At 43.3% G+C, this 19,382-nt stretch overlaps 2 protein-coding genes and 1 long non-coding RNA gene across 4 annotated transcripts; 2 read left to right on the top strand and 1 right to left on the bottom strand.

The window, feature by feature from the left end:
• The first annotated feature begins 3,656 nt into the window (after window positions 1-3,656).
• On the top strand, window positions 3,657-6,387 carry LOC115147412 (GTPase IMAP family member 4). Its single transcript, XM_029689652.1, has 3 exons — window positions 3,657-3,757; window positions 4,026-4,210; window positions 4,660-6,387. Exons 1-3 carry the CDS (start codon window positions 3,742-3,744, stop codon window positions 5,539-5,541), a joined length of 1,083 nt encoding a protein of 360 aa, XP_029545512.1. The 5' UTR covers window positions 3,657-3,741; the 3' UTR covers window positions 5,542-6,387.
• Window positions 6,388-6,428: 41 nt separating this feature from the next.
• On the top strand, window positions 6,429-16,455 carry LOC115147411 (dnaJ homolog subfamily A member 3, mitochondrial). Of its 2 annotated transcripts, XM_029689650.1 has the most exons (12): window positions 6,429-6,669; window positions 7,114-7,253; window positions 7,491-7,574; window positions 7,878-8,093; window positions 8,377-8,529; window positions 8,890-9,037; window positions 9,189-9,253; window positions 9,591-9,719; window positions 14,234-14,349; window positions 14,753-14,850; window positions 15,114-15,242; window positions 15,750-16,455. In XM_029689650.1, exons 1-11 carry the CDS (start codon window positions 6,429-6,431, stop codon window positions 15,209-15,211), a joined length of 1,488 nt encoding a protein of 495 aa, XP_029545510.1. In that variant the 3' UTR covers window positions 15,212-15,242; window positions 15,750-16,455. The 2 variants fall into 2 exon arrangements, with proteins under 2 accessions (XP_029545510.1, XP_029545511.1); XM_029689651.1 differs by lacking the exon at window positions 15,114-15,242.
• Window positions 16,456-16,557: 102 nt separating this feature from the next.
• On the bottom strand, window positions 16,558-18,462 carry LOC115147414 (uncharacterized). The gene is made up of 2 exons (XR_003866331.1): window positions 17,629-18,462; window positions 16,558-17,398 (listed from the first exon to the last, which is right to left on the bottom strand). It is a non-coding gene; the product is annotated as an uncharacterized LOC115147414 (long non-coding RNA).
• Window positions 18,463-19,382: the final 920 nt, after the last annotated feature.

Below are 19,382 nucleotides of genomic sequence, written 5' to 3'. Positions count from 1 at the left end.
ATGATGGTGTTAGAGTCGTGCCTGGCTATGAGGTCATGAGTGAACAGGGAGTACAGGAGGGGACTGAGCACGCACCCCTGAGGGGCCCCCGTGTTTAGGATCAGCGTGGCGGATGTGTTGTTACCTACCCTTACCACCTGGGGGCTGCCGGTCAGGAAGTCCAGGATCCAGTTGCAGAGGGAGGTGTTTAGTCCCAGGGTCCTTAGCTTAGTGATGAGATTTGAGGGCACTATGGTGTTGAACGCTGAGCTGGTCTCAATGAATAGCATTCTCACATAGGTGTTCCTTTTGTCCAGGTGTAAAAGGGCAGTGTGGAGTGCAAAAGAGATTGCATCATCTGTGGATCTGTTGGGGTGGTATGCAAATTGGAGTTGGTCTAGGGTTTCTGGGATAATGGTGTTGATGTGAGCCATGACCAGCCTTTCAAAGCATTTCATGACTACAGACGTGAGTGCTACGGGTCGGTAGTCATTTAGGCTGGTTACCTTAGTGTTCTTGGGCACAGGGACTATGGTGGTCTGCTTAAAACATGTTGGTATTACAGACTCGGACAGGGAGAGGTTGAAAATGTCAGTGCAGACACTTGCCAGTTGGTTAGCGCATGCTTGGAGTACACGTCCTGGTAATCCGTCTGGACCTGCGGCCCGATGTGAATGTTGACCTGTTTAAAGGTCTTACTCACATCGGCTGTGGAGAGCATGATCACACAGTTGTCCTGAACAGCTGATTTTCTCATGCATGTTTCAGTGTTACTTGCCTCGAAGCGAGCATAGAAGTTATTTAGCTCGTCTGGTAGGTTCATGTCACTGGGCTGCTCTCGGCTGTGCTTCCCTTTGTAGTTTGTAATAGTTTGCAAGTCCTGCCACATCCGACGAGCGTCGGAGCCGGTGTAGTAAGATTCGATCTTAGTCCTGTATTGATGCTTTGTCTGTTTGATGGTTCGTCGGAGGGCGTAGCGGGATTTCTTATAAGCTTCCGGGTTAGAGTCCCGCACCTTGAAAGCGGCAGCTCTACCCTTTAGCTCAGAGCGAATGTTGCCTGTAATCTGGTTATACTTGAGTAAAAGTAAAGATACCTTAATTGAAAACGACTCAAGTAAAAATAAAGTCACCCAGTAAAATACTACTTGAGTAAAAGTCTAAAAGTATTTAGTTTAAATACACTGCTCAAAAAATAAAGGGAACACTTAAACAACACAATGTAACTCCAAGTCAATCACACTTCTGTGAAATCAAACTGTCCACTTAGGAAGCAACACTGATTGACAATAAATTTCACATGCTGTTGTGCAAATGGAATAGAAAACAGGTGGAAATTATAGGCAATTAGCAAGACACCCCCAATAAAGGAGTGGTTCTAAAGGTGGGGACCACAGACCACTTCTCAGTTCCTATGCTTCCTGGCTGATGTTTTGGTCACTTTTGAATGCTGGCGGTGCTTTCACTCTAGTGGTAGCATGAGACGGAGTCTACAACCCACACAATTGGCTCAGGTAGTGCAGCTCATCCAGGATGGCACATCAATGCGAGCTGTGGCAAGAAGGTTTGCTGTGTCTGTCAACGTAGTGTCCAGAGCATGGAGGCGCTACCAGGAGACAGGCCAGTACATCAGGAGACGTGGAGGAGGTTGTAGGAGGGCAACAACCCAGCAGCAGGACCGCTACCTCTGCCTTTGTGCAAGGAGGAGCAGGAGGAGCACTGCCAGAGCCCTGCAAAATGACCTCCAGCAGGCCACAAATGTGCACGTGTCTGCTCAAACGGTCAGAAACAGACTCCATGAGGGTGGTATGAGGGCCCGACGTCCACAGGTGGGGGTTGTGCTTACAGCCCAACACCGTGCAGGACGTTTGGCATTTGCCAGAGAACACCAAGATTGGCAAATTCGCCACTGGCGTCCTGTGCTCTTCACAGATGAAAGCAGGTTCACACTGAGCACGTGACAGACGTGACAGAGTCTGGAGACGCCGTGGAGAACGTTCTGCTGCCTGCAACATCCTCCAGCATGACCGGTTTGGCGGTGGGTCAGTCATGGTGTGGGGTGGCATTTCTTTGGGGGGGCCGCACAGCCCTCCATGTGCTCGCCAGAGGTAGCCTGACTGCCATTAGGTTCCCGAGATGAGATCCTCAGACCCCTTGTGAGACCATATGCTGGTGCGGTTGGCCCTGGGTTCCTCCTAATGCAAGACAATGCTAGACCTCATGTGGCTGGAGTGTGTCAGCAGTTCCTGCAAGAGGAAGGCATTGATGCTATGGACTGGCCCGACCATTCCCCAGACCTGAATCCAATTGAGCACATCTGGGACATCATGTCTCGCTCCATCCACCAACGCCACGTTGCACCACAGACTGTCCAGGAGTTGGCGAATGCTTTAGTCCAGGTCTGGGAGGAGATCCCTCAGGAGACCATCCGCCACCTCATGAGGAGCATGCCCAGGCGTTGTAGGGAGGTCATACAGGCACGTGGAGGCCACACACACTACTGAGCCTCATTTTGACTTGTTTTAAGGACATTACATCAAAGTTGGATCAGCCTGTAGTGTGGTTTTCCACTTTAATTTTGAGTGTGACTCCAAATCCAGACCTCCATGGGTTGATAAATTGGATTTCCATTGATTATTGTTGTGTGATTTTGTTGTCAGCACATTCAACTATGTAAAGAAAAAAGTATTTAATAAGATTATTTCTTTCATTCAGATCTAGGATGTGTTGTTTAAGTGTTCCCTTTATTCTTTTGAGCAGTATATGTTGCTAAAATATACCTAAGTATCAAAAGTTAAAGTATAAATAATTTCAAATTCCTTAGATTAAATAAACCAGACAGTACAATTTTCTTGTTTTTTAATTTACGGATAGCCAGGGGCACACTCCAACACTCAGACATAATTCACAAACAAACCATTTGTGTTTAGTGAGTCCACCAGATCAGAGCCAGTAGGGAGGACCAGGGAGGTTCTCTTGATAATTGCATGAATTGGACCATTTTCCCATCCTGCTATCATTCAAAATGTAACGAGTACTTTTCGCTGTCAGGGAAAATGTATGGCGTAAAAAGTACACTATTTGTAGTGAAGTAAAAGTCAAAAGTTAAATATAAAGAGTAAAGTAAAGATACCCCCCCAAAATACTTAAGTAGTACTTTAAAGTATTTTTACTTAAATAACTTACACCACTGGATAACTGTAACATATGAGGCTGGTGGGAGGAGCTATAGGAGGACTCTCATTGTAATGGCCGGAATGTAAAAAATGGAACGTGGTCGAACATGTGGTTTCCATATGCTTGAACTGTTTGATACAGTTCAATTTATGAGTCTTTGGTTTACTACAGTAAGACCATTTTCTACTGATCCGCTTGTTACCATAACCATCCTCTTAAAGCACAATTTCAAAACAGCATTAAGCTTCATGTCCAAGACCTTTGGTTTCATTGAAAGTATCAAATTGCATATCTTTCTCACCAAACAGCTATAGTCAACCTGTTTGCTTTTATCACATCTGAAAATATTTTACCTGAAGGTTTACACATTTATGCCTTTGGCTGTTTATTGCCCCAAGTCATTCATTGGCCAGATTTATACAAAACATTCATGTTTTATATTACTGCTAGTCATGTTTTATATTACTACTATTGTACAAAGTACAGATTCCCAGGCGAGACGTTAAAAACCTGTCAGTACTTGAGAACTGCTGGTAAAAGGTAGTTGAAGGGGCATTTGAAGTGAACGTGGTTTAGCTGATTCAATATGAAAAACCCATCTGGTGAGTTTAGTTCTGTATATTATTTTGCTCCAAACATAAAGATATAAGATATGCACGATTACTAGCCTAGTCAAAACGGCACACTCTTGCCTTGGCTCAGATTTATGTTGACAATGTATCTGTACACTAGCTGACACCCATTATAATGTTTGCTTTCTTTTTTTTATGTGTAAAATTATTGCAAGTCAAGTTCAGATTTCCCCTATCAGACAACTTGTATAATACTCAATCTTTAATTGCACTAAATCCTTCCCTCTTTCGTGACCAGAACGTACATTGGTTTTCATCTGCGACCCTGGAGCTATATTATGGGCTGCCCTGAAAGGAGGTGAAGAGAAGCCCCTGGGGACCACCAGACTCTGGGGTACTACAGGCACCATCTCAGGACGCTCCCTCTCTGTGGTAAACATGCCTGGTGCAGTAACCACCACCCAGAGCCAGGGGGCGCTACAGGTGAGTGTGGTGTGGCATAGTCTGCTGTGCTTGTGTCTGCCTTGTCATGTGCTATAGGAATCATTGGGATGTCACTACCCTAACGCTAACCTTAACCCTTACCCTAACCCTAACTTTAACCAGTACCATAACCATTTTAAATTGTAACGTCAGTGTCTGCTGTTTGTCTGTTTTGGATTTCTCTGTTGTTGTTTCTTGTTCTTATTTATGTTCTGTTTTTCTCTGTAGAGTGTGTTGAGACTGGGTGAATCTCAATTGTACATCCTTGATTCCACCTGTCACATCCCCTTGCCTCGTTCTGAAAATACATTGGAGGAACATCAGATCTTCTGCTCCAATCTGCTTTGAGAAGGAGACAAGGAGGGAGGACGTGAGGAATAAAGGAAATACAATTGAGATTTACCCACTGTGAAAGGCACTTCAAATAAATTGTGACAACTTATCTACAGGACTGGGCTATGGAGTGTCTGTCCCTGTCTGAGTGTTCCAAGGGGGTCCACTCTTTTCTCCTGGTGGCGCCATTGGGTCATCTCACAGAGCAGGAGAGGAGAGGGGCTCAGTGCATCCGAAGGATGTTCGGAGAGAAGGCCCATGGTTTCACTCAGGTCCTCTTCACCTATGAGCCGGAGCAGAAGGATAGTCTCGAGGATCTTCTGAAGGAGAGAGAGGCCCAGAGGCTGGTTGAGGAGTGCGGGGGACGTTTTCACGTCTGCCCAAAGAGCATTGGTGAAGAGCTGGAAGTCACAGGGTTACTGGGAAAGGTCGACTCCATTTTGGATCAGGGCACAGACCGCTGCTACACTGTGGAGATGCACCAAGAAGCTCAACTGCTATTGGTGGAGTTTAGGGAGCAACTTAAGGGCCAATTGGATGGCTTTGCCAGACTTAAGAAAAGGATCAATGAAAGGGAGAGAATGCAAGTTAATGTGGAGAATTTGGAACACAGGATATTCAGAGAGAAGCTAGCGAGGCTTCAAGATGAGCTCTTGTTGAAGCAGATGGAGAAAGAAAGAGACCGTGGAATGGAGGTAGAGGCACTAAGCTTTATATATGAGTTGGAGAGGTTAGTTGACAAGCTTGCCCTGAAAAGAGTGAGAGCAGTCGAGGAGGACCATAAGAGCAGAGAGGACGTGCAGAGACTTAGGGAGGAGTTGGGGAGGATGGTGGATGAAATGGTTACCAATCAGAAACATAGACAGATGTGTCAGGAGAAGGGAGAAGAAGAGTGGGAGCTTCAGAACCTCAGGGAACTGCTAAAAAGACTGAAAAACAACATGAAAAAACAGAGAAGAGAGGGAACAGGAACGAGAAGGAAGGAAATTAGTTTGTGAATGGGGACAGGAAAGAGGGATGAGGAAGAGAGAGAGATTCCAGAGGGAAGCACGGAGGGAGGGTTTGACATGGGTCAACAGTTTAAGGGAATGATGCAGAAGTTGGGGAATATCGGGAATATCAGGAAAAAGAGGAGAGGAGCTTGGAGGAAAGGAAAATGTGATTTAAAGGAAATTATCTATAGATTCTAACTATTGGCTACATTAATTTAATACATCTTTTTTATGGATGACATTCTATGATGCATTTTAAACAAATCAATGATTGTTGATGATATTGTGTGTGTCAGGTTGTTGCATGATTAACTGTTGAATATTTGTTACTAATTCATCATAGCACTAGAGAACAAACAAATAACTTTACCACGTATCATTCATGCATTAATCATATGCTTACCATGCTGAACTTATGACAAAACAATACTGTATATCCATAATAACTTATAAATAAAGATGCAAAAAAATCATAGAAATAAAAATTGTAGCTACTCTCAGTGCTTGCCTTGCCCCTCTGACCTGTACATTTTTATTTTACCATTATTTAAAACTAGGCAAGTCATTAAGTAAGAATTAGGCAAGTCAGCAAGTAAGAACAAATTCTTATTTACAATGACGGCCTACACGGCCGGATGTGATGCAGACTTGATTCGAACCAGGCACTGCAGTGACCCCTCTTGCACTGAGATGCGGTGTCCTAGACCACTGCACCACTCCAAGTAAAACGTGTTATATTATTAATGAATATGATTTGTTTGTTTAGGATTCCTGGTAATGAATAGTTTGTATGTATACTTGTTTGCATATGACTATTCCTCTTTTGTTTGTTGATATTTGTTAATAAAAAAAGAAAAAGACCACCGCGCCACTCCGGAGCCTAGATACCGCACATGCGCAGTGCACCGCCGGCCTCTAGCGATGCAAAGATGGCGTCCTCAGTGTCTGTCTGCACTGCACGTTTACTCAACTCTGTAGGAGTGTCTTCTGGCCATCGTCGGGCTTGCTCGCTGCTTGCCTCGGCGAGACATGGAGAAGCCTGTGTCACGGCGATCTTGGGGACACAACGGTGCAGGATAGGGGGCGACTTTGGCTGTTTGAGACCTGGAAATGCAGTGACATTGAGACTCACAGGTGAGAGAGGAAGGACTGTCTGGAGTTGGTGCCAGTGAACCTAGGTAGTAGTTTGGTTGCTATAGAAAGATATTTGTTTTGTCAATCTTTCTGTAAATGTCGTTGTTGTGTTTTCATGTCGCGATCAGACATTAGACACTCTTGGTCGGTACAACTGCAACAACAATGTACAGTAGCTGGACGTGCATGATGTAACTGTCCTCAGTCAGTTGTCAAGCACAATATGTACATGACACAATCTACAGTGTCTGCACTGGTAGTTAACTAGTCCGTACAGCTAGCTAGTACAGTAGACTTCGAAATGCATTATTCTCATTATTTGTCGAGCTAGTTAGCTATGTCTAACACAGACATGCTAAACACCATTACCCAGAATGCGTTGCTTCAATACAAGGACAGAAGTTATGGCTGTTTGACGCAGCTCATATCTCCTTCTCTCCACAGGACTGAGGTCCCCCCATGTCGTCAGCAGTAGTCACTCCTTCCACACTAGCTGCTCCTCAGCTAACAAACAGGACTTGTATGATGTTCTGGGGGTGCCTCGCACGGCCACTCAGAAAGAGATCAAGAAAGCCTACTATCAGGTGAGAGGGTTGTCTATTAGGAGAGCCTGCACCTGTAGCTCTGTTGCTGTGTGGGTTGTGGTTGCAGAAATATAGGCCTAGATTGTTGTCATTATGGGAGTTCTACACGTATGGAGTTCTAGAATGTTCATAAACATTGATTCAAACTTCAGTTGTAAACATTGAAATAGTACATGGCCTTGTCCAGTGAAATCAGCTGGGTAGGCTATATAATACCATTGGTCTATCCTATTCCAGATGGCTAAGAAGTACCACCCAGACACCAACCAGGATGACCCTCAGGCCAAGGAGAAGTTTGCCAAGCTGGCAGAAGCCTACGAGGTTGGCATTCAATTGGTCCCTGGGCCTAATTCTACAAATTCAAGTCCTGCATGTTTTCGACTGGCCAAGAATTACATTTCCAATATATGAAAACGCTCTGCCAAGCCAGACATAGGATCTGATGGGGAGCTGATCCTAGATCTGTACCTATTTGAGCAACTTCTAGTCTCTTCTATATTATCTATAGATGGACAGTGAGACACAACCCCTTAGCAATGACTGGGATGTTGTGCCTGATGTTGTTCCTGATGTTGTTGTTCCTGATGTTGTTCCTGATGTTGTTCCTGATATTGTTCCCCCAAGGTGCTGAGTGACGAGGTCAAGAGGAAGCAGTATGACACGTACGGGGCGGCAGGCTTCGACCCCGGCCAGGCGGGAGGGGGGGCGGGGGGACAGCAGTACTGGAGGGCTGGGGGGGCCAGCGTCGACCCAGAGGAAATGTTCAGGAAGATCTTCGGGGAGTTCACAGGAGCACAGGGTTTCGGAGACTTCAACAGCATGTTTGAACAGAGGCCAGAGGTGCGGTTATAGCATGTTATAACAGATTAATAACCCGGTTATAACACATTTCATGATTCGGCATAGAATTAGAATTGGTAGAATGTACAAGTTCTAATTAACAGCAATGTTACATGATTTCATGTGAATGTTTAGAGCTTGCTCAGTTATTCATATTCAGCCATATGTTTTAATCTGTAACTCTTTCTCCCTCTCTCACACTTTATTACCTCCCCCCATTTTTCTCCCACTATACCTCCATCTCTTTACCCTTTTCTTTCTCTCTCTCTCCCCCCTCTCTCAGTTTGTGATGGAGCTGACGTTCGCCCAGGCAGCTAAGGGAGTGAACAAGGAGATGACAGTGAACCTGGACGATGCGTGTCAGAGATGTGACGGTAAAGGTAGCGAGCCAGGAACCAAGGTCCAGCACTGTCACTACTGTAACGGCACCGGCATGGTGAGTGGTGTCAACCAACTGTCACCGTCAGGGACCAGGACCTGTGTTCCCAAAGCGTCACACAATGATTTATTATGATTTAAAAGGCAAAACTGATCCCAGATCAGAAATGCTACTTTGAGTACTGATGTTTTACATGGTTGTCTCCACCATGACTGTATCCCTTTTAGAAAACAGAAATCTCAGGGAGGCAGTACCCATTATAAATTCACTATCTACTCAATTTACTTCAGGGCTTAACTTTTTTGATCCACACTCCCATAACTTATTAAGGCACCTTTATTATCATTATACTGTAGTAATAGCCATGTTAAAAATGTCTGATAATCTCAATGTTAGTCTCTGTGCTGCCCCCTGTAGGAGTCTATAAACACTGGTCCCTTCATGATGCGCTCTACGTGTCGCCGCTGTGGTGGGCGGGGCTCCATCATGACCACGCCCTGCGTGATGTGTCGCGGCTCGGGACAGACCAAACAGAGACAGACCGTCACCGTGCCTGTACCCGCAGGTGAGAGAGAGAGGGGTGTGAGAGAGAGACACTGACTGACTGTGTGTGTCTCTGGTTGGGCCATGATACAAGGAGACAATTGTTCAATGACGTGATGAAAATGCAGATTGACTTCAGACATGGACTGATGTTTTATATTGTTGTCTTGCAGGAGTAGACAATGGACAGACTGTACGAATGCCAGTGGGGAAGAAGGAAATCCACATCACATTTAGAGTAAGTGTGGACAGCATTTAGCTAGTTGTTTACCCGACCCTTCAATGAGCTCAGACATCAGTTATACGACTGTATGCTTTTGCTTTCTCTTTGGGAGTTTGGGTGCGTAGATATCTAAACTATTACTCATGCCAATCCTTGTTTGATTGATTGTTTGTTCTGATGATCCAGCTTTGCTTCGGCTGACCAACCTGAAGCCTTACTAATATTCTGGAGACCTATCCAATATAAAAACATCGGGGAGACAATTTATATTTTTCTCATTTGTGAAACACTTATTATGACACTGTTATATTTGTGAGGGTTCTGATGGTCCGGTATCTCCTCTTCTCTTCAGGTCCAGAGGAGTCCAGTGTTCAGACGTGATGGTATCAACATCCACTCTGATGTACACATCTCTGTAGCCCAGGCTATTCTGGGGGGCTCTGCTAGAGCACAGGGACTCTACAACACCATAGATATACAGGTGAGAGGGGGAGAAAGAGTTAGATCTCTGTAGGCCAGGCTATACTGGGGGGCTCTGCTAGAGCACAGGGACTCTACAACACCATAGATATACAGGTGAGAGGGGGAGAAAGAGTTAGATCTCTGTAGGCCAGGCTATACTGGGGGGCTCTGCTAGAGCACAGGGACTCTACAACACCATAGATATACAGGTGAGAGGGGGAGAAAGAGTTAGATCTCTGTAGGCCAGGCTATACTGGGGGGCTCTGCTAGAGCACAGGGACTCTACAACACCATCGATATACAGGTGAGAGGGGGAGAAAGAGTTAGATCTCTGTAGGCCAGGCTATACTGGGGGGGCTCTGCTAGAGCACAGGGACTCTACAACACCATAGATATACAGGTGAGAGGGGGAGAAAGAGTTAGATCTCTGTAGGCCAGGCTATACTGGGGGGCTCTGCTAGAGCACAGGGACTCTACAACACCATAGATATACAGGTGAGAGGGGGAGAAAGAGTTAGATCTCTGTAGGCCAGGCTATACTGGGGGCTCTGCTAGAGCACAGGGACTCTACAACACCATAGATATACAGGTTAGAGGGGGAGAAAGAGTTAGATCTCTGTAGGCCAGGCTATACTGGGGGGCTCTGCTAGAGCACAGGGACTCTACAACACCATAGATATACAGGTGAGAGGGGGAGAAAGAGTTAGATCTCTGTAGGCCAGGCTATACTGGGGGGCTCTGCTAGAGCACAGGGACTCTACAACACCATAGATATACAGGTGAGAGGGGGAGAAAGAGTTAGATCTCTGTAGCCCAGGCTATTCTGGGGGGCTCTGCTAGAGCACAGGGACTCTACAACACCATAGACGCACTCACTGGCCAGTTTGTTAGGTACACCACACTGTTCGCCAAACTGAATCGAGTCACGTGGCCGTGGCTTGTTGTATAAAGCAGGCAGACGGGCATCAAGGCATTCAGTTACTGTTCGGTTAAACGTTAGAATGGGTAAAAACGAGTGACCTGAGCGACTTTGAGTGTGGTGTGATCGTCGGTGCCAGGCACGCCGGATCCAGTGTCTCAGAAACGGCCGCCCTCCTGGGCTTTTCACACACAACAGTGCGACAATCAAAAAACATCCAGTCAGCGGCAGTCTTGTGGGCTGAAACAGCTCGTTGATGAGGTTGAAAGGAGAATGGCAAGAATTGTGCAAGCTAACAGGCGTGCCACAAACAGACAAATAATGGCGCAGTACAGCAGTGGTGTGCACAACGGCATCTTGGAACCCACAACTCAACGATCCTTGTCACTGCTGGGCTATTGCAGCAGACGACCACACCGGGTTCCACTCCTGTCAACTAAAAACAAGAAGAAGCAGCGCCTGTGGGCATGTGAACACTGGACACTTGAGGAGTAGAAAAACATCACCTGGAACATGACAGCGAGTTCAGTTTAGTTGAGTGGCCTGCGAAGTCCCCAGACCTCAACCCTATAGAGCATATTTAAGATGAAATGGAACGAGATGTTTGCAGCATGAATGTACCACCAGTCCAATCTGCAGTAACTGTGTCACCATGGACCAACATCCTTGTGGAACGTTTCTGACACATTGTAGAATACCCTGAAGAATTCAGGCTGTTCTGGAGGCAAAAGAGGGGTCTGACCCGGTACGAGATGGGTGTACCTAATAAACTGTCCGGTGAGTGTATACGTGTGAGAGGGAGGGAAGGAGAGAGAAAGAAGTTGTTTTCTGCCCGGTCACACTTACTCTACAACATTATAGGCATCCAGGTGAGGGAGAGGAAAAGGAACTGTATCCCTGACTATTGAATTTATCTACATGAAGTATTTCAATGTTTGGGTGTCATTTTGTTCAGTATGTATTACATTGAAAGATGTGGTAATCTGACAACCATCTGGAAATATGACATTAGATACATGTTAAACTGACCTAGTCAATCTGACAACCATCTGGAAATATGACATTAGATACATGTTACACTGACCTAGTCAATCTGACAACCATCTGGAAATATGACATTAGATACATGTTATACTGACCTAGTCAATCTGACAACCATCTGGAAATATGACATTAGATACATGTTACACTGACCTAGTCAATCTGACAACCATCTGGAAATATGACATTAGATACATGTTATACTGACCTAGTCAATCTGACAACCATCTGGAAATATGACATTAGATACATGTTACACTGACCTAGTCAATCTGACAACCATCTGGAAATATGACATTAGATACATGTTACACTGACCTAGTCAATCTGACAACCATCTGGAAATATGACATTAGATACATGTTATACTGACCGAGTCAATCTGACAACCATCTGGAAATATGACATTAGATACATGTTATACTGACCTAGTCAATCTGACAACCATCTGGAAATATGACATTAGATACATGTTACACTGACCTAGTCAATCTGACAACCATCTGGAAATATGACATTAGATACATGTTATACTGACCTAGTCAATCTGACAACCATCTTGAAATATGACATTAGATACATGTTACACTGACCTAGTCAATCTGACAACCATCTGGAAATATGACATTAGATACATGTTATACTGACCTAGTCAATCTGACAACCATCTGGAAATATGACATTAGATACATGTTACACTGACCTAGTCAATCTGACAACCATCTGGAAATATGACATTAGATACATGTTATACTGACCTAGTCAATCTGACAACCATCTGGAAATATGACATTAGATACATGTTACACTGACCTAGTCAATCTGACAACCATCTGGAAATATGACATTAGATACATGTTACACTGACCTAGTCAATCTGACAACCATCTGGAAATATGACATTAGATACATGTTATACTGACCGAGTCAATCTGACAACCATCTGGAAATATGACATTAGATACATGTTATACTGACCTAGTCAATCTGACAACCATCTGGAAATATGACATTAGATACATGTTATACTGACCTAGTCAATCTGACAACCATCTGGAAATATGACATTAGATACATGTTACACTGACCTAGTCAATCTGACAACCATCTGGAAATATGACATTAGATACATGTTATACTGACCTAGTCAATCTGACAACCATCTGGAAATATGACATTAGATACATGTTACACTGACCTAGTCAATCTGACAACCATCTGGAAATATGACATTAGATACATGTTACACTGACCTAGTCAATCTGACAACCATCTGGAAATATGACATTAGATACATGTTATACTGACCGAGTCAATCTGACAACCATCTGGAAATATGACATTAGATACATGTTATACTGACCTAGTCAATCTGACAACCATCTGGAAATATGACATTAGATACATGTTATACTGACCTAGTCAATCTGACAACCATCTGGAAATATGACATTAGATACATGTTATACTGACCTAGTCAATCTGACATCCATCTGGAAATATGACATTAGATACATGTTATACTGACCTAGTCAATCTGACATCCATCTGGAAATATGACATTAGATACATGTTATACTGACCTAGTCAATCTGACATCCATCTGGAAATATGACATTAGATACATGTTATACTGACCTAGTCAATCTGACAACCATCTGGAAATATGACATTAGATACATGTTACACTGACCTAGTCAATTTGACAACCATCTGGAAATATGACATTAGATACATGTTACACTGACCTAGTCAATCTGACAACCATCTGGAAATATGACATTAGATACATGTTATACTGACCTAGTCAATCTGACAACCATCTGGAAATATGACATTAGATACATGTTATACTGACCTAGTCAATCTGACAACCATCTGGAAATATGACATTAGATACATGTTATACTGACCTAGTCAATCTGACAACCATCTGGAAATATGACATTAGATACATGTTATACTGACCTAGTCAATCTGACATCCATCTGGAAATATGACATTAGATACATGTTATACTGACCTAGTCAATCTGACATCCATCTGGAAATATGACATTAGATACATGTTATACTGACCTAGTCAATCTGACAACCATCTGGAAATATGACATTAGATACATGTTACACTGACCTAGTCAATCTGACAACCATCTGGAAATATGACATTAGATACATGTTATACTGACCTAGTCAATCTGACAACCATCTGGAAATATGACATTAGATACATGTTACACTGACCTAGTCAATCTGACAACCATCTGGAAATATGACATTAGATACATGTTATACTGACCTAGTCAATCTGACAACCATCTGGAAATATGACATTAGATACATGTTACACTGACCTAGTCAATCTGACAACCATCTGGAAATATGACATTAGATACATGTTATACTGACCTAGTCAATCTGACAACCATCTGGAAATATGACATTAGATACATGTTATACTAACCCTAGTCTTGCTTGTCCAAGCTGAAGGGTCTACTTGGCTTGTGTCGTTAGACACACTGTCAGATGTGAAAAGAGACTGGATTGACCGAACCACTGCCCTTTGTTTTGTAGATCCCTCCGGGTTGCCAGGCCGACCAGAAGATCCGTCTTCAGGGAAAGGGGATCCAGAGGATGAACAGCTATAGTTATGGAGATCACTACGTTCACATCAAGATCAGAGTACCTAAGTAAGAGAGAACACACACACAGAGATGTGCGGGGACACACACTCCCATAAACACACACTCCCATAAACACACACAAATCAAATCTAGTTTTATTGGTCGCATACACAGATTTGCAGATGTTAAAGGGAAGCAAAATGCTTGTGTTTCTAGCTCCAACTAGCTCCAACAATACCTAACAATGCAATACTAAAAAACATAATACACACATAATTCCATAGGAACTAGAAACAGGCTGAGCGTGTCTGTCAGCGCCATCTGGTGGAGAGTCTGACGTTAACACAGACCCATTCACTTAACTCTGACTGTTGTCTAGCTTGCATGGTTTTGTGTGACCACTGCTTTCACTTTTTCACGGTTAAAATAGCATGTTATTAACCATCCCTCTTGTCTTCTACCACTGTAGGAAGTTAACCCGTAGACAGCGCTCCCTGCTCCTGAGCTATGCAGAGGAAGAGACTGATGTGGAGGGGACTGTCAACGGAGTCACTGCTACTACCACAGGTAGGTTGTTTATACCTGGGAATCCTACTATATAGTTCCACATCCAGATCACCTTGTCTTCTCCTGCCACTGCCAGCCCTCTCAACACACACACACATTTTAAATGCTTTACTTAATCTACAAATCACATTACAACAAATAAGAATTCAAACATTTCAAACGCACGCCAAGCACACAAGTGTATACACAAATACACGTATTAAAACATGATGCAAACATGGGTCGTATTTTGGCTGATGCATGTAGTACCTGTCTTTGTCCAGGTGGGGGCAGGAGTGGGCAGCACTCTGAGTTTGGGGCAGGACAGGACAGAACAGAGGGGCAGGAGAAGAAGAAGAAGAGGGCATCCTTTCCAAAATAAAGAAAATGTTTAGCTGACAGCCACACCTCAGGTAGGACCCCACAACACCCTAAACATTAGCTGTGTAATGTGTATTTGTCTGACTAACATGAATACTTTACCTTCAGAATACACACACACTAACATATATATTTCTCCAACCTGCGGTGTGGCTGTCCTATAGTACAGTGGATCCCAAACTGTGGGGTGGGCACTCTCGGGGTCGTCAGGGAGGGTGCGGGTATACAGCACATGAATTTACATTAGACATGGCAAAATGAATAGAATTGCAAGAAAATTTGCTTTAAATCTGCAAAATGTCAGAATACACACACACACACACACTCTCTCTAACAGATCACTCCAACAACCTGCAGTGTGGCTATCCTATTGTAGATAGTATGTAGGTCTAGATATACCTGCTGCTCAGTCCTCTGCTTAGGCCTATTCTATAGAACCAGACTCACACCTGTACATGTCTCCCACCAACCCTGACTAATATAGTCACTTTTGGAAGCGTTTGTCTGACCTCTTGTTCCCCCCCATTTCCTCTTCCCAGGTAAGAGATCAACAGGACAATAATGGGAGAAGGTAAGCGACTGGCACTCCGTCCCGCTCACTACCCTCCCTCGCCTACCGCCTGGATAGAGGGAGAGAAAGAGGAAGGTAGAGAAATTGAGAGGGGTTTGGATTTGTTGTAAGAACAACCATTTAGACACGGAACGGGCCATCAAGAAAGCCCTGCCACACACTGTTCAGTCCCAAATGACACAGGTGTTGGGTTGAGAAACTAAAACTTGTTTTACCTGGAGGGGATTCAAAATGGACATCAGCAAGGAGTACAGGAGAAGATTTGCAAAGAGAAGCGAGGAGAAGAAGCGAAGACAATAATTTGAGCAAGCTTTTCAGATACACAAATTCTGCAGATGATCAGGACCTGTATTCAGAGTAGGAGTGCTGATCTAGGATCAGTTCCCCCTTTGTCCATTAATTTTAATCTGAGGCTAAACTGATCCCAGATCAGCATTCCTACTATGAGACGCTTTATGAATATGGGCCCTGATCTTACAATGGCTGGTCTGGAGAAGTGTCTTAGGAACCACATCCATAAGAGTGTTTGTATAATCTGTGCAGAATGTATTTAGAACACACCCATTGGCATCATGTTGTGGTCTGATAAAGGCTGATGCATTTAGTTGTATTGTCATTGTGTAAGGGGCAACACAGCTGTGCAAGTCTTCGTTAATAAAGTATTGAAACTGAAATACCACAATGCAGCATTTTAATGTATGATGAAGTTGTAAACGTATGACTAAAATGTAGTGATAATCATAGTTGTATCATTGCATCTCTAAACCCTTCTGGAGTACAGTATAAGTGGACCGTGTTTATTTGGCAGCAAATGGAAAACATAGTAGTAAATATATTACATATACAATACATACAATAATGCCACAATCTATATACACACAAAAATAACAATCTTGTTGGTTTCCCATGCGATCTGTCACAATCACGCACTCTTTTCCCTCACCATTCCCACTCTCTTTTCTGTTGTTTTTTCCCCCACATTGTTTACCAGTCTCCCTAGCGGTTCTCTGAACCTTAATCTTCTCTCGATCTCCTTCCATTCAAATCCAATTTGATTTGTCACCTACTTCATAAACAACAGGTGTAGACTAACAGTGAAAGGCTTACAGGTCCACCTCAACAGTGTAAAGAATAAAAAATTATAATAGAAAAATAGTAACACAAGGAATAAATACACAATGAGTAACAATAACGTGGCTGTATAAATAGCAGCAGCAGTGTATGCGATGCGAGTCTAGAGTCAAAATAGTGCAAAAAGGGTCAGTGCATGCAGTCTTCTGGTTTGGAGGTAGAAGCTGATCGGGGTCCAGTTGGTTCCACACAACCAGTGCAATATACTGTACATGTTTGTTTTCTATGACTTTTTTCATTATTTCATCTTAGCGAATCACACTACTGCAGGGCATGGCTCCAAATCAATACATTCTCCAACTCAGCTTCTCATCTCCTCTCCCCTCATTTTCTTAAATACATTGTATATCCAATGTAGAACCTGGTCGAACATCACATTAAAGTTGGTAATCATCCACGTTGTCAGAGTCGTCCTCCAGTGCGTCACGGTGCAGAGGGGCCCCCCAGGTTGATCGCTCTGACCGATCTCAGTCTGCTCTGAACTCACTGTGACAAAAGATAGAAGCAAAATTGAGTGCAGTGTAGCCTACTGTGATGATTCATCTCCTTTGTTATTCTATGTAATAGTTAGCATTTTTGCAGTCTATAGAGGATTAGTGTGTTACAGGTGAATGAGCAATTCTGTGTGTTCAGTAATTCAGTTATGATTGGCCACATGTACACCAAAGTAGTCAGCTGTGGACAAGATACACTTGTAATATGACATGTGTTCTTACTGTCAGGGGGATACAATACAATACTGTGCCTCCTTTGGTTTGTCCTGTTAGTAGGATGACCTTCTCCCAAAGCTAGTGGGACCATCAAGGAAGAGAAAACAAACAACGTGATATAAGTCAAATACATTACTAACAACTGTACTTTTTTGACACCAAAATTTGTGTGACAGAACTGGTGCAAAATTAGGTCATGAAAAGTTACTTTATGGATCCTAGGAAATGTCAGGCCTCTGCACTAGTATTTATCACAGTTGAGCCTATTTGCTACACGGCCAAGTTAGTAGCCTCAACAAGCTCCGTCTCATGTTGAATTAGACATTCATCTATGTTTAAAAACAACATTTAGAAGTTGTTCCAAACGTCAAATTTAAGGTAGGGGTATGAAATGTTAAATGTTTAAATTACATTGGGATCGTTAACGTTTAGAAAAAGTCGATAGCGGAAAACAAAAATCAGTACAGTTATCACAAAACTACCCCTAACAACTACACCTAACAGGCCCCGATCATCATCATAAAGGGAGAGAAATAAATGTAACATAACTAATACAACAATGCTGTAAGTAGGTGAGCTTTCTAATTATTTGCCACGGACATAAAGCGCTCCACACACCGTCGTTAACAGTTGGAAAAATGACAGTGACATGCTGACCACCGCTGTTATTCAATCGTTCCAACCACACTGCTCGCGTGCGGTAACGAGCGTCTGCATAGCCAGGCACTAAAATAGAATTTGGTTCTGTTTGTGACACGTGACGCTCTGCAAGTCCAGCCTCTCCCATCTCCTCATTGGTTTTTAGGAGCATATACCCACGTGGATGATTGAAAGATGAACTGAGGTCCACACTCCAGTCCAGTTGGTGGTGGTAATGCACCTTAAAGTTGGTTGCCAACTGTCATATAAATTCCAAAGAAGAAGCCTGAAGTAGGAGAGATTACTAGAAACAAACTCGGTTTACCCTTTTATCTGTGGATTAATTGTCATAGAGGACCTTGTGCATTTCAGGTAAAATTTGTCCCAGGACAAATTAGCTAGCGACAGCAAACTAGCTGGCTAAATTGCCATAAATGTTTCATGCTTTTTGACCTGTCCCCAAATGAATATAGTTGGTTCAGAGTTCGTTTTGATATTTCAACCTGCGTGTCCTGATCGCGTCTGGTGTGAGTGGACCAAATCAACATGCGCGCGATGGCACACGCACGTGAGGTCTGGTCAGCATGACAGGGAAGTGACAACAGCGAGGCCCTGTATGGCAATAAGCAGTGGTGTAAAGTACTTAAGTAAAAATAATTTAAAGTACTACTTAAGTAGTTTTTGGGGGTATCTGTACTTTACTATTTATATTTTTCGCAACTTTTACTTCACTACATTCCTAAAGCAAATAATGTACTTTTTAGTCCATACATTTCCCTGACACCCAAAAGGACTCGTTACATGTTGAATGCTTAGCAGGACAGGAAAATGGTCCAACTCACGCACTTGTACAAGACAACATGCCTGGTCATCCCTACTGCCTCTGATCTGGCGAACTCACTAAAACACAAACGCTTCGTTTGTAAATGATGTTTGAATGTTGAAGTGTGACCCTGGCTATCCGTAAATAAAATAAAAACAAGAAAAATGGTACCGTCTGGTTTGCTTAATGTAAGGAATTTGAAATTATTTACACTCACTTAAGTATCTTTAAAACCAGATACTTTTAGACTTTTACTCAATTATTATTTTACTGTGAGACTCACTTGAGTCATTTTCTA

This window comes from Salmo trutta, chromosome 14, assembly GCF_901001165.1.
Source record: "Salmo trutta chromosome 14, fSalTru1.1, whole genome shotgun sequence".
In the NCBI taxonomy this organism is placed as follows: domain Eukaryota; kingdom Metazoa; phylum Chordata; class Actinopteri; order Salmoniformes; family Salmonidae; genus Salmo; species Salmo trutta.
The sequence above is the reverse complement of the archived record's forward strand: the minus strand, read 5'-3'. Positions and strand labels throughout refer to the sequence as shown.